This window comes from Phocoena phocoena, chromosome 6, assembly GCF_963924675.1.
Source record: "Phocoena phocoena chromosome 6, mPhoPho1.1, whole genome shotgun sequence".
NCBI classification, from domain to species: domain Eukaryota; kingdom Metazoa; phylum Chordata; class Mammalia; order Artiodactyla; family Phocoenidae; genus Phocoena; species Phocoena phocoena.
Genome location: NC_089224.1, coordinates 7,575,784 through 7,588,413, shown reverse-complemented (window position 1 = coordinate 7,588,413; position 12,630 = coordinate 7,575,784). Strand labels below are relative to the sequence as shown.

Below are 12,630 nucleotides of genomic sequence, written 5' to 3'. Positions count from 1 at the left end.
GAAGTATATATAGTTTGTACCTTCATCCAGAAAATAATTTGCAGTCATAGGGCCCCATATATATATATATATATATATATATATATATATATATATATATAAATTATAATAATTAAGATTCAGCCAAATTCCTATATTAATCATACAAAAATCTAGTGGTTACTGGATTTTCTGTCCAATATTTTACAGGACACATTTTATTATGGCCCCAATGTTTGCCCAGCTAAATTTTATTTCATTTTGAAAACGAAGCCCAATTAGATTTTCCTCAGGAAGTCTTCCCCAACCACTCCACCTTGGTCCCTATTAGCTATCCCTTCTTTGTGTTTTCCTAGCTTGCTGTACATGCCTCCAACATAGCAATTATAATGTGAAAAAAATTATCTGTTTACAGGCTATCTTCTACAATATAGTGAGCAATTGGAGAGCAGGGATTATCTTTCACTATTGTATTATCAACACTAAACTAAATTCCAGGTTGGCAATATATGATAAAATAAGCATTTGCTGCATAATGCTAAATAACTTTGAGAATAATATTGATCTTTTAATATTTGAATAAATTCTGTTGAGTTTTTAGCTAAAAAAATATAATCTATCTCAACTTTTCAATATACCCGTGCTCCAATATATGTATATACCATTAGGTATTCACATCTTACTTTTTACAGACAGTAAATGATTAATGATATACTGGGGCAAAATTTATATCAAGTTAAAAATCACATGACTCTCAAATAAATATCCAATAATTTAATAAGGTTAAGTACCACTTCCTAACAATAACTTCAACAGTATCATCAATAACTTTAAAAATAGGGGTAGAAACTGAATTCTTTAACCTGGGAAAGAGCATCTTTTTCAAAAGATTAATTAGTATACTGAATGTTGAATTCGTAAAACCATTCTCATTAAATCAAATTATAAATAAGAAAGGCAGTGATAATTGCCACTACAAACCCCATTTTAGATGAAAATTTTTACAATCAACTGGAAAGCATTCAAGTGGTCCAGAAAAAATACTGTACTTGGTGGTTATTGTTGTGCTGTTTTGTGATGGTTATTTTTACAGTGCCATTTTCAAGGAGTCTTGTTTTAGACATATTACCTTCTGATTATATGCCTGGCACATTCGTTTTTAGAAATACTTTATACTCCTGATTCTTGCTCAGATTTATTGAGACATAAAGCAAAAAAATATATTTGGTTATTGAAAATAAATGAACACATTTCAGTTTTTCACAAATTGCATAATTCCATAGGCACTAGACCCTTTTCAATCACATGAAAAAGTATTTGTGTAAGAAAAGTGCATCATATAGCCACTGGAATGATGATTAAGAGGATTACCAGGAAATGCATAAAATACATTAAGTGAAATGAAGGATGCATAGAGCAGGTACGATAAATTTCAACTGTGTGAAAATGTGTAGGAAGAAAAGAAAACAAAGGTATTAAGGTATCAACAGTGGCAGCATTGTAGATACATATTTTCTTCGATCTGTAACAATACAATGTAAAACACCTGCCCACAACAACAAAATAATAATTTGGCAGCGGGTTTTAAAGAGGCAGAGGGGGCAGGAGTGCTGCACGCAGGTTTGTGAGTGAAGGGGAGGAGGAGAGAGGGAGGGAAAGAGGGAGACAGAGACACAGAAACAGAAAGGAATAGAGAAGGAAGGAAAGGAAAGGGCAGAAAAGTGCAGAAATGAGGGAGTGAGAAGGCAGGGAGAAAAGGAAGGGGGAAGGGGTTGGGAGTAGGCTTAGCTACTGGATTAGAAATTGCCTGAAAACACTAAGGAATTTAAAAATTAACTGAATTATGAACCAAAGAAAAGAGAAGTACTTAACTTTCTTTGTTAACTTTAGGTGATTCTTTCTACTTTTTTTCTAATTGGTCATTTCAGTTCACTTCTAGCAATCCTATGCTTCCCTGTAAGGCAAAAGATGACAATAATATTCTATATGTCATTTTAGCTGATACATAGGGTTGTGCTCTCTACTAAATTTGGTCTCCCACCAGGGTACCCCTAAGGACAAATGACAATGTGGCAACAATTCGATTTAATCTGGGAACACTTAGTTTTAGTGCTTGCAGTTTCCCATCAGTGAGCATGTTGATCAGTAAATCCCCAAATTCCTTACCAAAAGACCCCACCATAAACCAGAATCTGCGTTAGTTTATAAAATGTTTGGTTTGCATACAAGGCAATCATGAGTGGCAGTGTATTATGCAGTCAGTATATCGTTAAAACGCTGAGATCAGAACTTGTGATCTGGATTATAGCTCTTTCATTTATTAGCTCTGTAATCCCATTGAAGTTACTTAATGTGTCTTTGTTCCTTTCTCCACATCTGTGAAGCTAAGCACACATAATAATCACACCTGCCTCACAGATTTGCTATGAGAATAGTAGAAGTAACCCATGAAGCCCCTAGTATAACATCTGGCACAAAGTGAAACGTGAACAGCTGTATTTGCTATGAGGGAAAAGGGCCTTATATACTCAAACAAACAAATTTAAAATGTATATGTATGTATGTTTATATATAAAGAGGGAGGAGGGGCAATTGATTAAAGACAAAATATAAAAATACAGAAATATTGAAATACAGAAGTCAACGATAAGCTTATCATAATAGTTTGCAAATTTTCAAAGATATTATTCACCAGATTTCAACATTACAATTATCTGTCCCATATTCTTCTATGGCAAAAAATTCAGCTATCCCAGATTCAAATCAAAATGCCCCTAGTACTTCAAAACTAATTTAGAAACAGAAAATGCAAGCAAATTTCTATCTAATATGGCTTCTAATTTTGGGGGTCTAACATTTAATGAGTGTGGTTCTAAGTACTTTATGTGGATCAATCCAACGTTCACATGAACTCTATCAGAGGATGTGCTGTTATAACCATCCCTATTTCACAGTTGAACAAACAAGGTGCAGGGAGATTAGAAAGCTATTCACTGTGAGAGCTGACATTTGATCCCAAGAAGACTTACTTCTGAGCCTGGTATATTATAATCATTATAATATTTGCCTAAGAGAATTATTATTTATTTGTACCTCATAATGTAAGAATTTCAAATACTAGGTCAGAAAATTTAGTGTGGTTCTTCTTTTACTATGTGACATACAGATGGAATTTAAACCACATATTAATGGATACTTATTTTCGAATCCAAACATGATATATAATTTTACTTGGTCAACAAAATATTTTCCTACACAATTAATTTAAAGTGATTAGAATAGAGTGATACACTCTATTCTAATAATAATAATAAAATTTGACTTCCAAAATGTCAAAATTAGTCTTTCTATATTATGAAATAATGATTACATTTCTATCACTGTTGTACAAGATTAATAATACACTTATATAACATTTAAAATAACTCATTAATTGTGTAACATGCAAAATGATGAAAAAATACAATTAACTTCTGAAGGGTTTGCAAAAATGTATATTACTACAAAAGAAGTTTCTAGGGAAAAAGAATCATTAATGTCTCTGTTCTAAAATATAATGATCCCATACACGTAAATGTCAATTCAGCTGCCTTCTAAGATTTATGAATGAATTCAATACATGGATAGATTTTAGAAATGTGAGATACAAATATTGATTTCATTCTCATGATGTATTATCTCATATTTCTTCTTTTTTTACTCACATATAAGCTTTCTACATTTTCACCCTTATAGAAGCATAGCCAGGGCGAACAGGGAAGATTCCTTTAATAAAACACTTACACCTGAAACTAACACAACACTGTTAATAAAAATAATAAATAAATAAATAAACAAATAAATAAAACAGAAACTTCCCCCCAAAACAAACAAACAAACAAAAACACTTAGTCTTTAAGTATGTCCAAGGAATGACTGAACTTTTAAACTGGCTTTAGTAAGTCCACTTGACATTTTTTTTCATATGCTGCATACACATCCATTTGTCTCTGTTTTGCAAAGCTCTTTCCTTCTTTGGTCCATGGCCTTTTATTATAAGCAAGTTATTTCAACTTGAGTTACAAGGACTTTTTTTAGAGTGGTATTATTTGAATGTTTTTTATACCCTTTTTTTGCACATTTTCACTTATGATCAGGATTCAGAAATAATATAATCGGTTGCTGAGCACAGATGGGGTACATTGGCTATGAGGAGGTGAGCTTAAAAGTTTAGTTTTGAAAAGCTGAATTTGTTTGATAGGGAAGCTTCCCATTACAATGTTCATTTGCAGGCAGGTCAAAACCCAAATTGTGAGGACTGTTGAAACCTAAGTTTCTGGGTTTTCTGGAAATGGTCATTTTTCAGTTTTGCTTTGAACCTTGGCTCTAAACCAAAGACCTCAACATGTTAGTAAACAAAGATAGTCCTGGTTATTCACAAAAAGAGCACAATGGATACAGGATAACATTCGGCCTTGGTGACAGATGACAGTTGATATTTTCCTTGTGTGATTTAGAAACAGAAACTGAAGGCTACTTGATGTCTTTTTTCAGCTCCTTCTTGGAGCAAAAAGCATTCCTGGAAGATCTGAGATTGTGTCTATAAAGTTTATCAGTAAACCAATCACATAAAGATGGGGAGAGTCTACCAAATTTTATCACATAGACTACAGCTTAAAAGGACTTTTTATTTTAGCATCACAGAGTGTTCTCAATCAATAAATTCGTTACAGCATAAAAATACTTCACCTTTAAAAATATGTCTTAAGAATCAGTCCAAAAGGAAATTCTTTACGAGTCAGTTATTTTTCCTGGCAAGTATCATTATAACTTGTCTTGCTTTAGTCCTCCCTAGAGGTCAGAGAAACTGACTTTAGTCCAATCATTGGACTAAATGTGATTGGTGGTAGTTAGGGTGGATGCACAGATTACAGGACAGCGAGGGATGCAGGAACTGGCCACCAGCCATGGAGCTGTGCTTCTTGGGGCTCTGAACCCTAGTCTAGGTGAGGATGACCCGTCCTTGTCTGGTAGAAGCTTGTTCATGTATCCCCGTTTATAAGTTCTGCAGATCCTCGAGGCTGGTGAGATTTCCACATTATTGTGAGCTTTGTGGTAGAAAGCTGAAGTGACCTCTGCTCCATTGTCACTTTGGAAAATACATGGGGCACCTAGAAAGCGGAAAAAACACTATCTGGTATGTAACCTTAGTTACAGTTAGAAGACAGGGATCTCAGTGCACAACTAATGATCAAGGCCACATATACATTTGTAACATTCACTACAAACTCTGAATCTGACCTCCTTGCAAGATAACCAATCTACGGGTCTGATATTACGGAAGCAGTCTTTGTGATTGCTTGGTCACTGTATTCTGACTACTGGTAATTTGGTATTCAAGGAGTGAAAAAATAGACGAAAACTGATATTCAGTTTCTCTAAATATCTCCGGCCCTGGCTATTTTTTGTGGAAATGAAGCTTTCTTAAAATGTTCACTTATACTTATAATGAAGTCTGCATGTTTATTTGCTCGTTTCAAAAGTCTAAGGGGAAAATTGTATTTGTACAATTTTTAGTGAGTGTTTTAGTTTTTAGTGAGTGTTTTAAAAATTGATAGTACTTATACTCATCTACTGTGTAAGAATACCACACATATACGTAGCTGTCAATTTTTGTCACTCTATACATTAGTCCGGAAATCGTGAGCAAGACTTTGAAATCATTGATTCTTCTTTTAACTTAATTATGAAAGGTCTAATTGGGAAATCTCTTAAGTCAAATCTTAAAGGATTTGTCACTTTGGAAAACACATGGGACACCTAGCAAAAGGTTTCATCCCTTATTTGAAAACCACCTTTTATTTTTACCAAATCACCAATTTCATAGAACTTACATATTATACTAAAGATGAGAAAATGTGCCTTTATTGTAAAGAAGTACATATGTTCATTTTTAGAAAATAGACAGCTTTCAAGAAAATTTCATTAAATGCATTCTGGATGCTAATGGATACCTACTAAAAGAAATGGTTCTAGAAAATAAATGCAAATCCAAAAATATTTTATTCTGAGTGTTTAATAGCAATCCAGTATTTTATTCGGACAAGCCAGGAGAGTAAAATTCTAATGGAACAGCAAAATACAAGCATGATAAAATTGTGCTCTTCTGTGGCCTTTTCTTTGGAGGCATATAGATCACAAAAAACCTGGGCAAATCCTCAGAACTAGAATGACTCTTGGTGGTAACAAGTGAGGATTGAGGGGTATGGAAAGCTCACAAGGATGTCAGTGGCTTTGGCTGTAATTCAGAGCAGCCCCAAGACTAACACATACAAGTCTAAATATTTTAAACCAGGCTTTTTTCACCTTTCTTTCTTTTGTCACAGGATTACAGAGTGAATATCTTTCTTCGTCAGAAATGGAACGATCCTCGACTTGCATATAGTGAATATCCTGATGACTCCTTAGACCTAGACCCTTCCATGTTGGACTCCATTTGGAAACCTGATTTGTTCTTTGCCAATGAAAAGGGAGCCAACTTTCATGAAGTTACTACAGACAACAAATTGTTAAGAATTTTCAAGAATGGGAATGTTCTTTATTCAATAAGGTGAGCCATAGGCTTAAATCCCTGATTTCAGTGAAACAGAGTAGCAGGTTTTTTTTTAGTTTTTAGTGAGTGTTTTAAAATTTTTGAGTAAGTGCTTTCATTGTTCCACTTAAGTTCCCACTATACCATTTCCCAAATATATTTAATCAACAATAAGACACCAAGTTCCAGATCCAAGAACTATATGAGTAACTCTTGGAAATCCACTTTTTTAACAAATGGCCCAGGTTCTTACATCAGCCAAGTTAGTGGGTGGTTTAAAGGCAAATTGAACGTAGCCTGAATCATATGTTGTGATTGTATTTTTATGTATGCATACTTCCTTTAAATATTTATACGTGAAGAAATATTTAAGTTTTCTTGTCTGGGATTCATTTCCCATAAATTATTTATCAGGTGTATGTATTTTTTAAGATGTCCTTGAGCTTCTGTGGTCATCCTTTAGAAAAAGATCTTATTTACATTTTAGTTATTTATTATACATTTCTCAGAAGACCATGTAGCCTTTTAAAGCTAATATCAAAACATAACAATAATACCAAAATATAAACACAAAAAATAACATTTCTTGAACAGTTGAACTTTAGAACTCATTTAGCTTTGGCTGTTCATTTAATAGCAAACAGGTATAGATTCAGTAAATAGCTACACTAATCTACTTGATGACTTGTGTGCCATCTGAAAACTATTCTAAACATTCTAAAATAAAATGGTTATCTTAACTTTTCCATAATTATTTTTATCACTTAGTTCAATTTAAAAAAAAACAGGAAGTTAGGATGAGAATTCATGTCATATTTCTTAGAGGAGACAATATGCTCTATTTATTGTAATAGGCAACTGCTTCAAAAATATTTGTATCATCAGTAACATGTTTTAAAGGTATCAAGGTAAACTTAATATTGGAGCTGTAGCCTGAATATTAATTCCTTAGATTTTACCTCTCTATTTAACCTTTTGTTAACTTTTCTTCTCATCAGGAATGGGTATATTTGATTTTGAGTTCATCTGCTCAATATCAGGGATGGTTGCTATTTTTGCCAGGTAATAGTATAAAATAGAAATAACAGGAATGAAAATTTAATCTTAGTAGCTTAGTGATTTTGAAAACATTTTTCTACAAAGTGGTTTTGTAAATAATGCTAATATCTTTATCCCAGTATATTATATCTGTTTTGCATATTTTTCTATTCCATGTGAACAAATTTCCTTTCAATACATTTATCATTTCCTAAGAATGACAAGGTGACATCACTCTATTGTGAATTGACACTTTCATCAGATTTCTGAAAACTAGCTAATATGTGTTAATATAATCCTGAATCATTAATTGTTGCATAATACATAAAGGAAGATTTCAGGTCTCATTCACTAATTAAGCCCTGTGCTCCCATATGAATGAATAGCTTAGTGGTGAATCCTAGGTCTAAGCAAGAGAATTTTGAACCTTTTTGGAAAATTACTAAAAAGCATAAGTATCAAAACATAGTGGGAAGATGGAGCAGATATAGTTTTCCCTATTTCTTCTGCCAAGTACAACTGAAAACCCTAGACACAATGTATATCACAAACTTGGGGAGACTCCCAATGGTAGTCATAATAACATTGACTGAGTAAGGACCTTGGAACCCAAGAAACAACATGGAAGTGAATTCGTGGGATAATTTTTTCTTTATAAATCTTAGACTGGGATATGAACTGGACTTCTACCTCTACCTGGAAGGAATAAGGTAGCACCCACACCCCCTTGCCCTAACAGAGCAGTGTCAGAGAAAACCAGTGCAAACTGAAAGTTTAAATAAGATCCAGAGTCTCATGAAATATTATAAACATGTCTAGGCTTCAACCAAATATCATTCACCATACAAAGAACCAGAAAGTCCTGAAACTGAATGAAAAAAGACAATCAACAGATGCCAACAACAAAATGATGAGGTTGTTAAAATTATCGACAGACATTAAAATGGCCATGACAAAAATGATTCAGTGAACACTTACAAATATGCTTGAAACCAATAAAAAAAAATAGAAAGCCTCAGCAAAGAAATAGAAGGTATAAAGTGGAACCAAATAAAAATTTTAGGACTGAAAAATACAATAATTAAAATAAAAACCTAGTGGATGGGCTCAGTAGAAAAATGGAGAGGACAAAGATTCAGTGAACTCTAAGAATAGTAAAAAAAAATTACCCACTCTGAACAACAGAGAAATGATAGATTGGGGGCCAAGGGAGGACAGAGCCTCAGGGACCTCAGGCAGTATAACAAAAGTCTAACAATCAGATGGAGAGGGAGAATAGGGTATAGAGCTACAAAAAATACTAGAGGAATTAATGACTGAAACTTGCATATACATTTTGCAAAAGGCATAAACCTGCAGATTCAAGATATTGAATTAAATCCCAAAGATATTCATACCAAGTCACATCATACACAAGCTTCTGAAAACTAAATAAAAATCCTGCAAACATCCAGAGAATAACAACAGCTTATCTATAGGGAAAAAATAGTTGAAATGAAAAAAAATTTCTCATCAGAAATGACAAAAACCAGAAAGAAGTGACATATTTTTCAAGTGCTGAAAGAAAGGAATTGTCATCCTAGAATCTTGTGCCCAGTGAAAATATCCTTCAGGAATGAAGGGGAAATTGAGACCTTCTTGGATAAAGGAAAACTAAGAGAATTTGTTACAAGTAGAACTCCCCTGAAAGTATAGCTAAAGAAAGTTTTCTAAACAGAAAGGAAATAATAAAAGAAGAAACGTTGGAGCGTCAAGAAGGAAGAAAGGAAACTGTCATCAGAAATATGAGCAAATATAATAGACTTTTCTTCTCCTCTTAAGTTTTCTAAATTATATTTGACAGTTGAAGCAAAAATTATAACATTGATGTAAGGGAAAATGAAAAATAAATAATAAAACATTTTTAATAAACATATTGGCAGAAATTAACAAGATGTAATAGTCAGCATTGTCTAATACCCTTTTGTAGGCATATGACTTGAAATTAACTGTTTGGGAAGATGATTTCTTAGTATATATAAAAATATAAAATACACTTATCCTTCACCTCAACAATTCTGCTTCTAGGAATTTACATTACTTATGTGTTCACATGTACACAAGACACATTTACAAAGATGCCCGCTGCACCACTGAAATAGCAACAAAAGAAAAGACCCTATATATTCACAAATGAGAACAAGACAGGACACAATGATAGCCCAACATCAAGGGTCTGCGTGAGATAGACCTAAATGTATTCATAAGAAAAAGCCTCCAAAATATCTTTAAGGTTAGAAATGTTTCATGCTTATTTTTGTTTAAAACATTCTATATATTTAAGCCTAAAAGTGTATGGAAAGATACACGTATATCTAATTCCATACAAGAAGTGCAGAAGGATGCCCACAATTGGTTAAGAATAACCAGTTATGGAAATGAGCTGTAAAACTTGGGTAGAAATAAAGATGAACTATAGATTTCACTATATGTAAGTTAATGTTGTTTGACTTTTTCAGTAGGAGTTATATATTACTTATGAATTAAATACATATGTTTTAAGAGACAGAGGCTTTGAACCTGAAGTCACGACCCTTGACTCCTCTGTGATGTGGATTTCTGATGGCTATCAGGGGATCCATGCCAGGTGTAAACAAAGCAAATTTACCTCTTTTCCTGCTAATTTGAAAATTAACTTTGTGAAAGGTATAATTTATTTTTAATTGTAAGGTACCTTTTCATTTCAGACAGATTTTGGGTGTCATAGGTTGCAAGAATATATCACCAGGTAGCATGAAATAATCATTCTGCAAAATAATAATGTCTAGAAGATTTCCATTGATAGAATTGAAATACAATGTGTGTGTATATTCTATTGTATCCTATATGATTATGGCTATTTAGCTGTTTATATCAAGTCATTGGACTTGGAAAGTGGTGCCATCCATTATGAATTTCCCACATTTCTTCTAATATTTTGAGAAAAGTTATAGAATAATTCAGAATTGCATTTTTCATCTTTCAGTATGAGTTCAGATGAAACTGATGATGTCTCTTGGCCCCTGGTTTTTGTTTGCTCTATCCTGGCTCACATGATCAAAGACTAAATTCATTTTTTTGTGAGTTGTTTTTGGAAATCTCACAGGACTTTGAAATTTTCAAATGGCAAACAGTTTCTTTGTTAACAGAAGTTGTGCTAGGAAAAAAAAAAATCTTGTTCAGTTTACAAATGGAGCATCTGTGATGTTTCATGAGAGATCTGCTTTCCTGCCTGTTCAAAGAAAGAAGCAAAATATCCTGGCAAACCTGACTTATTGAACTTATCCATTTCTCACTACTTCCTTCTTTTTTTTTGTACATGTTTATTTCTTCATTTTCTCTGCCTTAAAATTCTTCCTATTTCCTAGCACCTTGGTGACAGCATTTTAGCTTAATCTGTGATTACTTGAACTACCATTAGGAGGCCAGTTTACTTCAACTGATAATCATCTGGAGACAGTATAATTTGTAATTATACTTTTTGAAATCTCTTTCCTCCTTTTAAAATTTTTTTCTAATTATTTTTTTAAATTAATTTTTATTGGAGTACGGTTGCTTTACAATGTTGTGTTAGCCTCCACTGAACAACAAAATGTATCAGCCGTACACATACAGATATCCCCTCCCTTTTGGACTTCCCTCCCTAGTGCACCTAGTGCACTAGGTGAGTTCCCTGTGCTATGCAGTGTATTCCCATCAGTTGTCCATTTTATACATAGTATCAATAATGGATATGTGTCAATCCCAGTCTCCTAATTCCTCCCACCCCACCCCTTTCCCCTTTGGTATCCATACATTTGTTCTCTGCGTCTGTGTCTCTATTTCTGCTTTGCAACTAAGATCATCTATACCATTTTTCTAGATTCCACATATATGCATTAATATACGATATTTGCTTTTCTCTTTCTGACTTACTTCACTCTGTATGACACTCTCTATGTCCATCCACATCTCTACAAATGACCCAATTTCTTTCCTTTTTATGGCTGATGTTCTTCCTTCTTAAAGCCACTAAAACAAAGAAATAAACTGAATAAGGAATGAAATGACATTAACACACAGGAAGATGAAAGTAATGGGAAAGAAAACAGTGACAGATGAGTAATGACAAGATATTTTAGGAAACTTGAAAATGAATGCACTTGCAAAAACTGACTTCACAGAGATAACCAAAACCTAAGCCAAAGTGGGGGAATGCAAAAGGAAGAAAATAATATCCTCAAACTTTTAGAAATTCGAGGCAGGTAGGACTTCAGAAAATGGGGTCTAGGGGACTTCCCTGGTGGTCCAGTGTGCAAGACTCCACACTCCCAATGCAGAGCGCCTGGGTTCGATCCCTGGTTGGGGAACTAGATCCTGCACGTGTGCCGCAACTAAGAAGCCCACATGCCGCAACTAAGACCTGGCACAGCCTAAATAAATAAATAAGAAAATGGGGGCTAGAAAGGAGATAAAGCAAAAGAGTTGATGTAACCTAAGCAGGAATGACAGTGAGTCCTTTATCCTGATTTTCTTGCCTGTGTTCTTCAGACTAGGATCTAACTTTTTGCCTTCTGAACTGGGCAGAAAGCAGGAGAACAGAAAACCTCCACAAGTTGGGCCAAGAACTTCTGGAGAGTAGGGACTCCAGGCACAACTGGCCTCTGTGGCGAAGCATCACCCCAAGAAAACGAGGGTTCTGTGAGTTCTGCACACTGAATGGTGATATTCCTATTCCCCCTAAAATGCCCAAGAGGAAAGATGTACAGACAGTTGGGGAACCACCAGTGAAAAATCTGGGCAGCCATCCTATGGTGAAGACCATTACTCAGTGAATCATCTGCTGTTAGTTGCACTCCAAATAGTTTTTAGTACCTCATTCTTCAATATAAACAGACATTGGAGGACATCCTGCAATAGGACCAGTAATGAAAAAAGAAGCAGAGGCCAGAATACACATGCAGAGGAAATAAAGAGCAAAGAGAAGAAAATTAAAGAAACAAAGAAATGACTCAAGGGAAAATTCAGGGAGCAGAAAAGGCCAT

General features: G+C 34.1%; 1 protein-coding gene across 2 annotated transcripts in view; it reads left to right on the top strand.

Annotated features, from left to right (window-relative positions):
* The window catches only part of GLRA3 (glycine receptor alpha 3), a 158,381-nt gene that overhangs the window by 88,022 nt on the left and 57,729 nt on the right, over window positions 1-12,630 (top strand). For both annotated transcript variants that reach the window (XM_065878823.1, XM_065878824.1), the window contains exon 4: window positions 6,345-6,568. In XM_065878823.1, the coding sequence (XP_065734895.1) occupies window positions 6,345-6,568 (224 nt within the window). The remainder of the gene's footprint in view (window positions 1-6,344; window positions 6,569-12,630) is intronic.